This window comes from Lipophrys pholis, assembly GCF_963383615.2.
Source record: "Lipophrys pholis genome assembly, chromosome: 10".
Lineage (NCBI taxonomy): Eukaryota > Metazoa > Chordata > Actinopteri > Blenniiformes > Blenniidae > Lipophrys > Lipophrys pholis.
The window spans coordinates 32,329,958-32,343,287 of record NC_137640.1 but is presented as its reverse complement, the minus strand read 5'-3'; the positions used below and the strand labels follow the sequence as shown (position 1 = coordinate 32,343,287).

Here is a 13,330-nt window from a genome sequence, read left to right as displayed (position 1 = left end):
AGAGGGAGGAGCCACAGCCGGAGGAGGAGAGGGAGGAGGATGAGGAGGTGATGGATGGAAGAGGAGGAGGAAAAGGACATGGAGGAAGAGGTGATGGAGAAGAAAAGAAGAAAGGAAAATCAAAAAGAAAAGACAAAAGCAAAAAAAGTAATTGTACCTGGTTGTGAGTGACCAGGGCTAACACCAGCTCATGCTACAGTCGTCATGGCGACAGTGAAACTAACTTCCCGATTGGCACAATAAAAACATACACTTTAATCAAAGCTCTTATCTTTAATCACAGGTTTTAGTGTTACAGTTCACAGTGTGTGTGTGTGTGTGTGTTTAAGGCTTACGGGTGTGGTAAACAGTCATCGCGCTGTGATTGGCCAAGAACGGCTCATACCGAATTCCAGGAATTTAGATGATCCACTGTTAAATTGAATAAATTAATTAAAGTGGCGAAGAGTCGAGTCGTGGTGGTGGTCACGGTGGCGGTGGTCACGGTAATGGTGACGGTGGCGGTCATGGTCACGGTCACGGTGGTGGTGGTCACGGTAATGGTGACGGTGGCGGTCATGGTCACGGTCACGGTGGTGGTGGTCACGGTAATGGTGGCGGTCACGGTCACGGTGGTGGTGGTCATGTGGCAGTGGTCATGTGGCAGTGGTCACGGTGCACCATCTAGTTGGTCAATTCTAACGAGTTGGCACCATTAGCAGCACGGTATGCCAACGTGACAGGATGGGATCATGAAAGTGGGCGGGGCCCATTACCCGCAGTCACTGAGAGACGGCTCTGATTGGACGACGCAGGGAGAAAATGAAAAATGACAACACGAAGACTTTTGGATTGTTGAAATCAACGACCAACGATGACATCATCAACAATAGCTTAGTGCTAGCATGCTAGCATGCCAACAGATTGTGTAACCTAGCTTAGCATGCTCGCAAAGTTAAACAAACAAAAGGAAGTTCTTTGGGAGTCGACGCTGCAGTCTGGTGGGCGGGGCTTCAGAACTCCACCTTGCAGGCGGGGAAACTCTCGTCCTGCATGGCGACCGTGCTGTTGCTACCCAGCACCGTGAGCGACAGCGCCACCTGCCGCTCCACCGTCTCCTGGTACCACTCGTGCATCGCCCGCGAATCGAAAGTCGGGATTAGCGTCACCTGAGGGCAAAGACCAATGGGCCAATAAGAGCACGGTTGCCGGTGACAACGGGGTTAGGACAGGAAGTAGAACTCACCGGCAGGTCCGGCCAAAGGGACTTCCCCTCCAGGAGAGCGTCCAGGACGCGGTGCAGCGACACATCCTTCGCCGGGTCGTCGCCGCTGACGACGTAATGCGACGAGCGCAGGCGGCGGAACAAGTTAGCGTCCACGGTGGAGGAGGCTGCACCCGACGGGAGGTACGCTAGGTCCACATACACCGCCGGTCCGTTGGTTCCTGACAAGTTGAGACCTGCGACCCAACGACACGGTCATCGCCGGTTGAGTCACAAAATGTACGTCAGTCATTGAGTAAAGTACATGAAATACCTCAGTAAAGTTTGCCAAAGCAGCGGTTCCACCGCACAGTCCAAGCAGACCCGTTGTGAGTCTCTGTCAGTTTGTTTTTTCACCAGTTTTAAGGAAAACCCTGAGCTACACTCCCAAACTCTGGATCTTCTATCTATCAAGACCTTAACAAGTGGAGGTCTGGATTGGAATATGAGAACTTTTAACCACAGTCATGCCTCCACCCACTCCACCCTCCGGTGTGACCGCTGCCTCCGTCTGTCCCAGAAGATCTCCCGACCCTCTACCAGATCAGAGGTGAGGAGCAGATCCTGGACTCCTTGGTCACCCTGGGTCCTGTGATCTCCACCACCACAACCGGAGCTGAACTGGACTCCCTGGTCCCGTCGCCAGGCTCCGGCTCCGGCTGCTCCCCACCAGGTTCTGCTGGGAGCTCCGCCCAAAGCTCTGGCTGCTCCACTCCGAGACAGAAAGACTGTGGACTTTGGCCCGGGGGGGTCAAAGGGCTGGGAGACGCGCCGGTTCTCCTCTTTCGCCAAAAGCTCTCCAGCTGTCAAACAAGTGTGCCATCTTGGATGATCTGGATTTCCCTCCACTCGGTGGTCGTCACTCCTCTGTCGCCTCTCTGGAGTTCGCTGGCCGTCCTCCCTCGGGTGCGTCTGGACCGTCTGGGCTGCCCGGTGATCTCAACTCCCGACAGCGGGTCCCCAGGACACGGCCGGAGACACGCCCCCTCCAGCCAGGCTGGCTGTGGACGGACCTCAAGGGAAGTCCTGTTCTTTGCTCGGCTGACCCTGTTCCACCTGTGCTCCACCTGTGCTCCACCTGTGCTCCACCTGTGCTCCACACCTGTTGGGAATATCACCGATAACAGCCGTCGCAGGTTGCTGCAGGAGGCTGTCATGCGGCGGTCAGACTCTCATCCTCAGGCTGAGGCTCCTCCTCCCTACACACCTGTGCAGACTCTCCAGCGTGAGCCGCCGCCATCGAGGTTCAGGGGGAGACGGACAACCATCACCAAGCCTGCTCTGATGGTCCTCCACCTCCATCACCCCGCCCTTCTTTCCCTCAATACATTAATTATCGGAGATTCCATAATCAGGAATGTTTCTTTCCCCTCAGACTGCAGCTCCACCCCTCAGACTGCAGCTCCGCCCCTCAGACTGCAGCTCCGCCCCTCAGACTGTAGCTCCGCCCCTCAGACTGTAGCTCCACCCCTCAGACTGCAGCTCCGCCCCTCGTACTGTAGCTCCACCCCTCGTACTGCAGCCCCCCCTCTTATTCTCAGACTGCAGCTCCGCCCCGCCCCTCAGACTGTAGCTCCGCCCCTCAGACTGCAGCTCCACCCCTCAGACTGCAGCTCCGCCCCTCCGACTGCAGCTCCGCCCCTCAGACTGTAGCTCCACCCCTCGTACTGCAGCCCCGCCTCTTATTCTCAGACTGCAGCTCCGCCCCGCCCCTCAGACTGTAGCTCCGCCCCTCAGACTGCAGCTCCACCCCTCAGACTGCAGCTCCGCCCCTCCGACTGCAGCCCCGCCCCGCCCCTCAGACTGCAGCTCCACCCCTCAGACTGCAGCCCCGCCTCTTATTCTCAGACTGCAGCTCCGCCCCTCCGACTGCAGCTCCGCCCCTCCGACTGCAGCTCCGCCCCTACGACTGCAGCCCCGCCTCTTATTCTCAGACTGCAGCTCCGCCCCGCCCCTCAGACTGCAGCTCCGCCCCTCCGACTGCAGCTCCGCCCCTCAGACTGCAGCTCCGCCCCTCAGACTGCAGCTACATCAGCACACCGAGGTTCTCAGGCCGCGCTGGAGGTCTTGCTGTGGTTTTTAAAAGACATTCTGACTCCCGGTCGGTCAGCACAGGGACTTTCCCTCCTCTGAACTCACAGTAACCAAAGTTACCAGTTGACCCTTTTTACTGTATTTTAATCAGGGGACCTCCCGGTCCTCCCGGTCCTCCCGGTCCTCCCGGTCCTCCCCTGATTCTACTGAGTTTTGTCTTCACTTCTAATGTTTGAAAAGGTTTTAAATATTGGGGATTTTAATTTTCACGTTGATGATGTCACCTCTCAGGTTGCCGCTGCCTTTCTGGATCTGGATCACCGAGTCGTTTAACTTTAGGCAACATGTTTCTGGACCCTCACACAAAGCTGGACATGGACTTGGTTTTTACTCCTGGACTCACTTTGGAAAACATTGGCCTTGAGGATTTACTGCTCACTGATCAGAAATGGGTCCTTCTTGGAATTCCCTGCATTCTGGATAGGAACCAGAGATCCTGGATATGTTGAACAGGTTCGTAGTACAGGCCTCAGGTTCGTAGTACAGGCCTCAGGTTCATAGTACAGGCCTCAAGTATGTTCATGGTACAGGCCTCAAGTTTGTAGTACAGGCCTCAAGTATGTTCATAGTACAGGCCTCAAGTATGTTCATAGTACAGGCCTCAGGTTCATAGTACAGGCCTCAAGTATTGTTTGACTAAAGTACTCTGAACATAGTACTCTCAAGAACTTATTCAGAATATCCCAGTCTCCCTTCAAACTAGAGGAACCTTCTGGGTTCTTGTTTCACCATATCGCTCCCCTGAGGGGACTGAGCCTTTATTTTGAAATCCTTGATTTTAAAATCCTTTATTTTGAAGTGGAGTTTTCTGCTTCAGTGCAGCTTTTCTTCAGTTGTTGTTGTAAACTGAGGAACATCCACACAACAATAAAACGATCTTTGTCCTCCCTGGTCTTTTACCAAACCTCCGTCCTCACCTCACTATGAACACGGCTCAACACCAGGCTTCAGGGCATGTAGTACACCTGCCAGGCCTGTAGGGGCGCTGTGACTCACCAAACAACAAAAACACAGAAGAAGAAAGACCACATAGAGATTTAGAAGTAGACTCCTGAACATAAACACATATCCCACTATATATCACTCTAGTTTTATAGGTCTATGGCCCCGCTCCACCTGCTTCTAGCTTCTGCAGCTCCACCCGAGCTTCTAGTCCCTGATTGTTCTGGTTATTACGTGACGTAGCGAAGCGGTGGGGGGAGGAGGGGGGCGATTACGTCATCTTTTGACCACAGATGATGGTGTTTGCTGAGCGTACTCCACCGCATGTTTACTTTTTAGATGTCTTATCAGATTAGTTGTGTTAAACGAAGCTCTGGTGCTCCACCTCTCAGGACTGTGGTGAAGCTCTGGTGCTCCACCTCTCAGGACTGTGGTGAAGCTCTGGTGCTCCACCTCTCATCCTCTCAATGGCTTCAGGCTGATTGGCGGGGTGATCGACTGGATCCGATATCTACCGATCTGATTGGAACATCCCTGATTAATCTGGTGGATGAAGTTTGAAGTCTGGAGGAGAAAGGACAGGAACCGGTAGAGGAGCTATTAAAGGAGCGTTCACACACAGAACCACCACATGTTGGCAGGAACCTCAGTTCCTGACCAGGATCAGCATTTTGAGCTGGATTCTAGGATTCAGGGTGGAGGCGTCACTCCGTCACCGACAGTCCCCACCTTTTATCCTGAGCTACAAGTAAGAGCAGGAAACATGGAGGATCACCACCAGTCGTTATGCACCGTCAGCAGTATTGTTCCACCGTGTTACAAACTAATATGTTCCGTTGAGATCGTCACTTTCACTAGTCTGTCAGGAATGTGCTGAGTCAGGAGAATTGCTTCTATTCAGTTGAGGATTTTGCTATGAGAGACGTGTCCAGCTGCCAGGGGAGGACCAGAGGACATGAGAATCACCGTCTCAGGTGTGTCTGGTGGAGGCTGCGGGTAAGTGAGATCAGCAACTGAGTTTAAAAACATGTGACTCCACCCCCCATGACTCCACCCCCCCAGGTCTTCTCCCAGCAGCTACTGAACAGTGGACACACTCCAGAGCGCTCAGCATTCAGAGAACCTCCATGGAGTTGATCAGAGAGGAGGATGCTGCAGGGAGCGAATGCTGACACTCTGTAGAACACATCACTACTAATCCACACGCTCAGTTACTAACTTCACCAGTACAGCTGGTTCTTGATAAAAGGTGTTCAGGAACATGAGGAACGTCAGAACCATTCCAGAACCATCTTCAGATGCATTAGGTCACATGAAGAACTCAGGAACTCCTGGTGCTGATGTGGAAACACCTTAAAGCAAGTTTTACTGTCTGATAGTACTGCGAGTAGAAGGGTGGAGGATTCAGTTAAACTGTCACTGTCTCCTGTATGTCTGTCTCTGTCTCTTTCTGTCTCCATCTCTCACTGTCTCCGTCTCTCTCTGTCTCTCTCTGTCTCCGTCTCTCTCTGTCTCCTGTATGTCTGTCTCCATCTCTCTGTCTCCTGTATGTCTGTCTCCGTATCTCTTTGTCTCCGTCTCTCTCTGTCTCCATCTCTCTCTGTCTCTCTCTGTCTCCTGTATGTCTGTCTCCGTCTCTCTGTCTCCTGTATGTCTGTCTCCGTCTCTCTCTCTGTCTCTCTCTGTCTCCTGTATGTCTGTCTCCATCTCCGTCTCCATCTCTCACTGTCTCCTGTATGTCTGTCTCCGTCTCCATCTCTCCGTCTCTCACTGTCTCCTGTATGTCTGTCTTTGTCTCTCTCTGTCTCCTGTATGTCTGTCTCCGTATCTCTCTGTCTCCGTCTCTCTGTCTCCTGTATGTCTCTCTCCGTCACTAAATAACTAGATCGCTGCTTTTACTCTCTTTTATCAAGAGTACTTTTCATGTGACCCTCAACACAAGTTTTGAAAATCCCAGGCTTGAATTATTACTACAACCAACTTGAGTACTACTACTATAGTACTAACCATGATAATAGTAATAATAGTAATGATGGTAACATCAGCAGTTAAAACAACTTTTACTGACATAGAGCAAAAAACCTGCGACTGTTCAGACCCTTATTACTAATGACGCTCTGATTCTGCCCCTCTGGGGGACAATAGAGGACCACTGTCCTATGACATTTACACTGGTGGAGGCAGGGGGTCCTCAGGGTTGGTCTTCAATATGCAGGGGGTCCAGGACCCCGAAAAGGTTGAGAACTACTGCTCTAGACAACTGTAACATCCTTCTGTATCTCCTTTAGACTGGCTAGAGTGACCAGAGGGTTCAGGAGCTAGAGGGACCAGCTGACCAGAGGATTCAGGAGCTAGAGCAACCAGAGGGTTTAGGAGCTAGAGGGACCAGAGAATTCAGGAGCAGAGTGACCAGCTGACCAGAGGGTTAAGGAGCTAGAGCAACCAGCCGACCAGAAGGTTCAGGAGCCAGAGTGACCAGAGTTAGGAGTGAGAGCGACCAGAGGATTTAGGAGCTAGAGCGACCAAAGGTTCAGGAGCTAGAGCGACCAGCTGACCAGAGGGTTCAGGAACTAGAGCGATCAGCTGACCAGAGGATTCGGGAGCTAGAGCGACCAGCTGACAAGTGGGTTAAGGAACTAGAGCGACCAGAAGGTTCAGGAACTAGAGCGACCAGAGAGTTCAAGAGCTAGAGCGACCAGCTGATGAGACGGTCCAAGGAGCTAGAGCGACCAGAAGGTTCAGGGGCTAGAGCGACCAGAGTTCAGGAGCTAGAGCGACCAGCTGACCAGAGGGTTCAGGAGCTAGAGGGACCAGAGAATTCAGGAGCTAGAGGGACCAGCTGACCAGAAGGTTTAGAAGCTAGAGCGACCAGAGAGTTCAGGAGCTAGAAGGACCAGCTGATCAGAGGATTCAGGAGCTAGAGTGACCAGAGGATTCAGGAGCTCCGCGGAGCAACCTGCTACCAGTATAAGGAGGTCTCTGAGCCACGGTGTTTAAGATTAACTGGTTCCCCAGTTAACTGGTGACCTTCTTCCTCCAGCGTCTGCTTTTCACAGCAGATGTTAAAAACCCGACCAGAACCCATAGCTGTCCTGGAGAACGCCGTTTAATTACATTTCTATTAAAGTTTAAAGTATTGTAGGGTTTGTCCGTCTTATTTTAACATCAGTTGCTGCTAATGGCTGGTGGCAGAAGTCACCAGGTAACAGGGGCACCAGTGAAACCGAAACACTGGGCAATGAAGCACGATTGTAACAATCCACATTTTGTGATATTGATCATTTGAGCTGACGTGGAGTTGTAGCTCCGCCCTTCAGAATGCTGAGAACGTGGAGAATGAACGAAACTGAGTGGAGTCGGTACTAGTGGAACAGCGCTGCACGTTAACCAACTGGAGTATGTTAAATAAGTCACTAAAATACATAAAGTGACTAAAGTTAAGTGCGTAAAATAAGTAAGTATGTTAAGTAACTGACGTGACCTCACCCGGCGACGCCTTGGCACTGGACTTGGATCCGGCTTGTGCACTCCGGGCTGGTTGCTTCAGGAAGTTGCCGGACTTCGCCTTCCCATTCAGCGTTACGCCGCTGCCACCGGACTTCTTCGGTTTCTTGCTCTTTTTCCCGTCGGCATCCGGGTCCACCATGCAGGTCCCGGGCTGCAGTGGCAGGGGGGGCAGGTCCTTGACCGGCGCCGGCGGCAGGTCTAGCGAGACCAGCTGCGGTCCCAGGGGGGCGTAAGACGGACTGACAAGATCGCTAGCCTCCTCATCGCCGGAGTCGGAATCCAGCTCAGCAGAAGTGGACGGGAAGTCCTCGGTGGAAGGGGGGACATCTGAGTCTGTGGCGGTGGGGAGAAAGTCACTGTTGGTCGAAGGGGGGTTGCCACCACTTGGGTCCGGCGTCCGGCAGCGGGTGGTGTTGTCATTGGCGCCGAGTTCAGATTGGCCGGTCTCGGCGGTGTTGAGGTGGCGGAACTCGCAGGGGGTCACCAGGCAGAGGTCCACGTCCTGGGGAATGTCCACCACACCGTGGACACCAAAGTGCCCATTGGGTCTCAGAGACGCCACCGAGGACGCAGACAACAAATCGCACGCCATCTGGTTTCCGTTGTCATCGTTTGCAATCTGAGGTGGTTTTTGGTCGTCCTGGTTGTTCGGAGGAGCCTTCGCTTTGGTGCCTTCCATTAGTAGCGCGACGCCTCCCTTCGGCAGCGCGACGCCTCCCTTCGGCAGCGCGACGCCTCCCTTCGGGAGCGCGACGCCTCCCTTCGGGAGCGCGACGCCTCCCTTCGGCAGCGCGACGCGTTTTGGGGGAATTTTCGCTTCAGGTTTTCGGACGTCGGTGCCCGCGGCGGACGCCACGCTTGAGGAAGTGCTAGCAGCTCTCTTCACTTCCTTTGGGGCCGGTTTGGCACTCGTCTTCAAGTCCGGTTTCGAGTCTTTCTTCAGGTCCGGTTTCAAGACTTTCTTCGGTTTCACAGCAGCGATCTCCTTCTTCGGGATTACTTTCAGTAATTTTGTCCGGTCGATCTCCTTTGCTTTGGTCTTGGTCTCAGGTTTCTTATCTGCGCCGCTGGGTTTGGACTCCTTCGGCTTGAAACTCTCCCGGCTCCCGGTTCCAGACCCCTCCGGGTCCTGCGTGCACGGTGCAGGGTGTTTGAGGAACTCCAGATGTTTGAGCTTCTCCAGCCCGTCCAGGATCTTGTCTTGAGAGGTGCACCCGGGGAACAGGACCCGGACTATCTTGTCCTGCAGACTGGCTGGGTGCCAGACCAGCAGGATGCAGACAGAGACCAGATCGAGGTCAGATCCGGTTGTCAAGACCTCGAGGTCTTTGCTCGGCGGGTTCAGCGTGTACATCTCAAGCCGGCCAACGCCCATCTTGTGGAACAAGGTTGCAGGTTCGACGGTCCGGCAGAGCAGTCGTGGTTTGATAGCGAGTCTCTCCAGGAGCCGTAGTGCTAGCGCCGCCTGGTCGCGGCCCCGGAGCTCGCCGGGATCCTCTTCGATGGTCTTGAGTCCGTCAGGGGTGTTCAGGAACACCACTCCGATCTCCGGCGATATCAATTTTCTCGCACAGTCCTCGCCGGCAACCTCTGCTTCCTGCTCTGCTGCCTTTCGCAGCAGGAGCCCGTTGAGACCCGGCAGGCTGCCGATGCCCACATGGGTCACCAGCACTGCGTCGATCCGATCCAGGTGGCGCACCAGCTTCCAGAAGCATGACCGGGTACCGGCGCCGCCATCCACCAGGATGTTGAAACCGTTGACGGCAAAGAAGGCCGAGTGGCCGCGGCCGCCAGGGAACAGGTAGCAGCACGGCCGTGACAGTTTCAGGAAGCCCGCTGTGCCAGGCGGTTCCAGGACCTCAAAAGGAGACTCGGGTTCCAGGGACTCAGACAAGTACTCCGTAAATTCTTGAAGACCCTCCATCTGGAACAGGACCGGCGGCGGGTTGATCCTCAGCTCCACCGTGCCGCCACCCAGTCCGGACCAGGCAACGTCCAGCCAGGACCCCGAGTTCGGACAGCAGACGGTGAGGCAGCAGGGTGGCGGGGCCTCGTCTGTCAGGATCTGGACCAAGTCCGAGGCAGAGAAGAACCCGTCCTGGAGCTCCAGGTCTCCGCTGAGCTCCAGACAGCGGCCCGCCAAGATCAAGAGCTTCTGGGGGGCAGAGCCCAGGATGAATCGCCGCACCTGAACAAAAGAGGTCACACCTGAAGGAACCTAAATGCACCGTAACATGGAACCTGACTGCACCATAAACATGGGGGAACCTGAACATACCTTGACATCACACCTGAAGAAGCCTGAACACACCATGACATTGAGGAAGCTGAACACACCGTAACATGAAAACTCCATAACATGAAGGAACCTAAACGCTCCGTACCATGAAGGAACCTGAATCATCGTAACATGAAGGAACCTGAACGCTCCGTAACATGAAGGAACCTGAACGCTCCGTAACATGATGGAATCTGAATCATCATGATATGAAGGAACCTGAACGCTCCGTAACATGAAGGAACCTGAACGCTCCGTAACATGAAGGAACCTGAACGCTCCGTAACATGAAGGAACCTGAACGCTTCGTTACATGAAGGAATCTGAATCATCATGATATGAAGGAACCTGAACGCTCCGTAACATTAAGAAACCTGAACGCTCCGTAACACGAAGGAACCTGAACGCGCCGTAACACGAAGGAACCTGAACGCGCCGTAACACGAAGGAACCTGAACGCGCCGTAACACGAAGGAACCTGAACGCGCCGTAACACGAAGGAACCTGAACGCGCCGTAACACGAAGGAACCTGAACGCGCCGTAACACGAAGGAACCTGAACGCGTCGTAACACGAAGGAACCTGAACGCGTCGTAACACGAAGGAACCTGAACGCGTCGTAACACGAGGGAACCTGAACGCGTCGTAACATGAAGGAACCTGAACGCGTCGTAACACGAAGGAACCTGAACGCACCGTAACATGAAGGAACCTGAACGCACCGTAACATGAAGGAATCTGAACGCGTCGTAACATGAAGGAACCTGAACGCACCGTAACATGAAGGAACCTGAATGCACCGTAACATGAAGGAACCTGAACGCACCGTAACATGAAGGAACCTGAACGCACCGTAACATGAAGGAATCTGAACGCGTCGCAACATGAAGGAACCTGAACGCGTCGTGTGCATTGGTGTGTGATCTCACCTCTGAACACACACAGTCGTGCATGGGATTCACCAACACCTGTGTGTCTAGGACGTCGCCATGGTAACGGAGTGTTCTCTGACCTACAACACACACACATAACAATCCATGAAGTCATGAGTGTGTGTCTTCAGGCAGAGACTCAGCTGACTGTGTGTGTGTGTGTGTGTGTGTGTGTGTGTGTGTGTGTGTGTGTGTGTGTGTGTGTGTGTGTGTGTGTGTGTGTGTGTGTGTCACCTCTCACTTCCTCCGACAGGAAGGCCGAGTGTCTCGACACGAAGAGCTTCAGCTGCTGGTCCAGAATGTCCACATCTACAGACCAACATCGCACACCTGAAACACACACAGTGACACCGGAACAAAGTTTCACACACACAGTTTTAAACAAACATACACACATCAGCTGCTTCCTGGACAATACAACTTCCTCTTTGTGACACACACACACACACACACACACACACACACACACACACACACACACACACACACACACACACACACACACACACACACACACACACACACACACACACACACACACACACACACACACACACACACACACACACACACACACACACACACACACACACACACACACACACACACTAACTAGGGCCTGGACATGACGGTTCGGCTGGACGCGGCTCCGCCTGGTACCGACTTACCCGCCTCGATGCGCCGCAGCAGCAGCTCCAGTAGCCCGGTGGAGCGAGGCGCCCCCACCACCACCAGCAGCTGGAGATCCGCTGCTCCGCCGGGAGGAGAAGAACCGGGACCGCCGCCCCGCTCGCCCGCCATCTTTCTTCACGTATGGAGCCGTCGAACGGTGACGTCACCGCATTATAGGGTCCAGAGGCGGGAAGAGATTTAAATGACACACGAGCTCAGCCAATCAGAGCGAATCGAGGAGCCGCTGTCCAATAAGATAGGAGGCGTTCAAGGGGCGTTGGGAAAAGAAAAAAAAAAACCTTTCTACTTTTCTGAAAGTGTCGTTTTTTTCACTTCCTAGTTTTGCAAATGTAGAAATTAATTTTCTTTTTTTACTTTGTTCTACTTCTACTTTGAATTATTGAAAATTATTTAATTTTGCATTCTTTAATTTATTGAACTTTTGTACATCTCTTTTCTTAGAATAAAGTTTGACTTTTATTTTATCTGCTTCTTTTTGTAAGTGTAATTTGTTTTTGTTTTTTGCGAAACATTTTTCTGCTTTTTTTCCAAAATGTTTTTATTAATAAGCCAAAGAAGAGTTCCATAGGATCCAATGACGTCATAGCTTCGTTTTGCCAAACTGAACATAAAAGAAAAGAGCACAGACAGACAGAAGACTAACTGAAAGAAAGAAAGAAAGAAAGAAAGAAAGAAAGAAAGAAAGAAAGAAAGAAAGAAAGAAAGACCCTTTATTGAAAAAACATAAAACACAATCATTTACATGTTTACCCTCACAAAAGAGAAGTGTGGAACCACAAACTGGTTCCACACTGTGATCGGCTAGAGAACAACACAAGATCTCATATAATATTAAAGACTGACGATCAGACATCCCCCCCACGATCAGACATCCCTCCCCACGATCAGACATCCCCCCCACGATCAGACATCCCCCCCACGATCAGACATCCCCCCCACAATCAGACAGTTCCCCCCACGATCAGACATCCCCCCCCACGATCAGACATCCCTCCCCACGATCAGACATCCCCCCCACGATCAGACATCCCCCCCACAATCAGACAGTTCCCCCCACGATCAGACATCCCCCCCCACGATCAGACATCCCCCCCACGATCAGACATCCCTCCCACGATCAGACACCCCCCCCACGATCAGACAGTCCCCCCCACGATCAGACAGTCCCCCCCACGATCAGACATCCCCCTCCCACGATCAGACACCCCCCCCCCACGATCAGACAGTCCCTCCCACGATCAGACATCCCCCCCCACGATCAGACATCCCTCTCACGATCAGACATCCCCCCCCACGATCAGACATCCCTCCCCACGATCAGACAGTCCCTCCCACGATCAGACATCCCCCCCCACGATCAGACAGTCCCTCCCACGATCAGACATCCCCCTCCCACGATCAGACATCCATCCCACGATCAGACATCCCTCCCCACGATCAGACAGTCCCACCCACGATCAGACAGTCCCTCCCCACGATCAGACATCCCCCCCACGATCAGACAGTCCCCCCCACGATCAGACATCCCCCCACGATCAGACAGTCCCCCCACGATCAGACATCCCCCCACGATCAGACATCCCTCCACGATCAGACATCCCTCTCACGATCAGACACCCCTCCCCACGATCAGACAGTCCC

The 13,330-nt window shown here is 53.2% G+C and overlaps 1 protein-coding gene across 3 annotated transcripts; it reads right to left on the bottom strand.

The window, feature by feature from the left end:
* Positions 1 to 255: 255 nt before the first annotated feature.
* LOC308115732 (microtubule-associated protein 1S-like) lies at positions 256 to 11,820 on the bottom strand. 3 transcript variants are annotated; one of them, XM_080473435.1, is made up of 6 exons: positions 11,665 to 11,820; positions 11,231 to 11,326; positions 10,994 to 11,076; positions 7,766 to 9,974; positions 1,226 to 1,440; positions 256 to 1,148 (listed from the first exon to the last, which is right to left on the bottom strand). In XM_080473435.1, the coding sequence occupies exons 1-6, from the start codon at positions 11,795 to 11,797 to the stop codon at positions 993 to 995; spliced, it is 2,892 nt and encodes a 963-aa protein (XP_080329561.1). In that variant the 5' UTR covers positions 11,798 to 11,820; the 3' UTR covers positions 256 to 992. The 3 variants fall into 3 exon arrangements, 2 of the variants coding, with proteins under 2 accessions (XP_080329561.1, XP_080329562.1); XR_013935718.1 differs by having other exon boundaries at positions 257 to 1,148; positions 7,761 to 9,974; positions 11,665 to 11,817; XM_080473436.1 differs by lacking the exons at positions 256 to 1,148; positions 1,226 to 1,440 and adding an exon at positions 4,188 to 4,322 and having other exon boundaries at positions 11,665 to 11,817.
* Between the last annotated feature and the right edge of the window lie 1,510 nt (positions 11,821 to 13,330).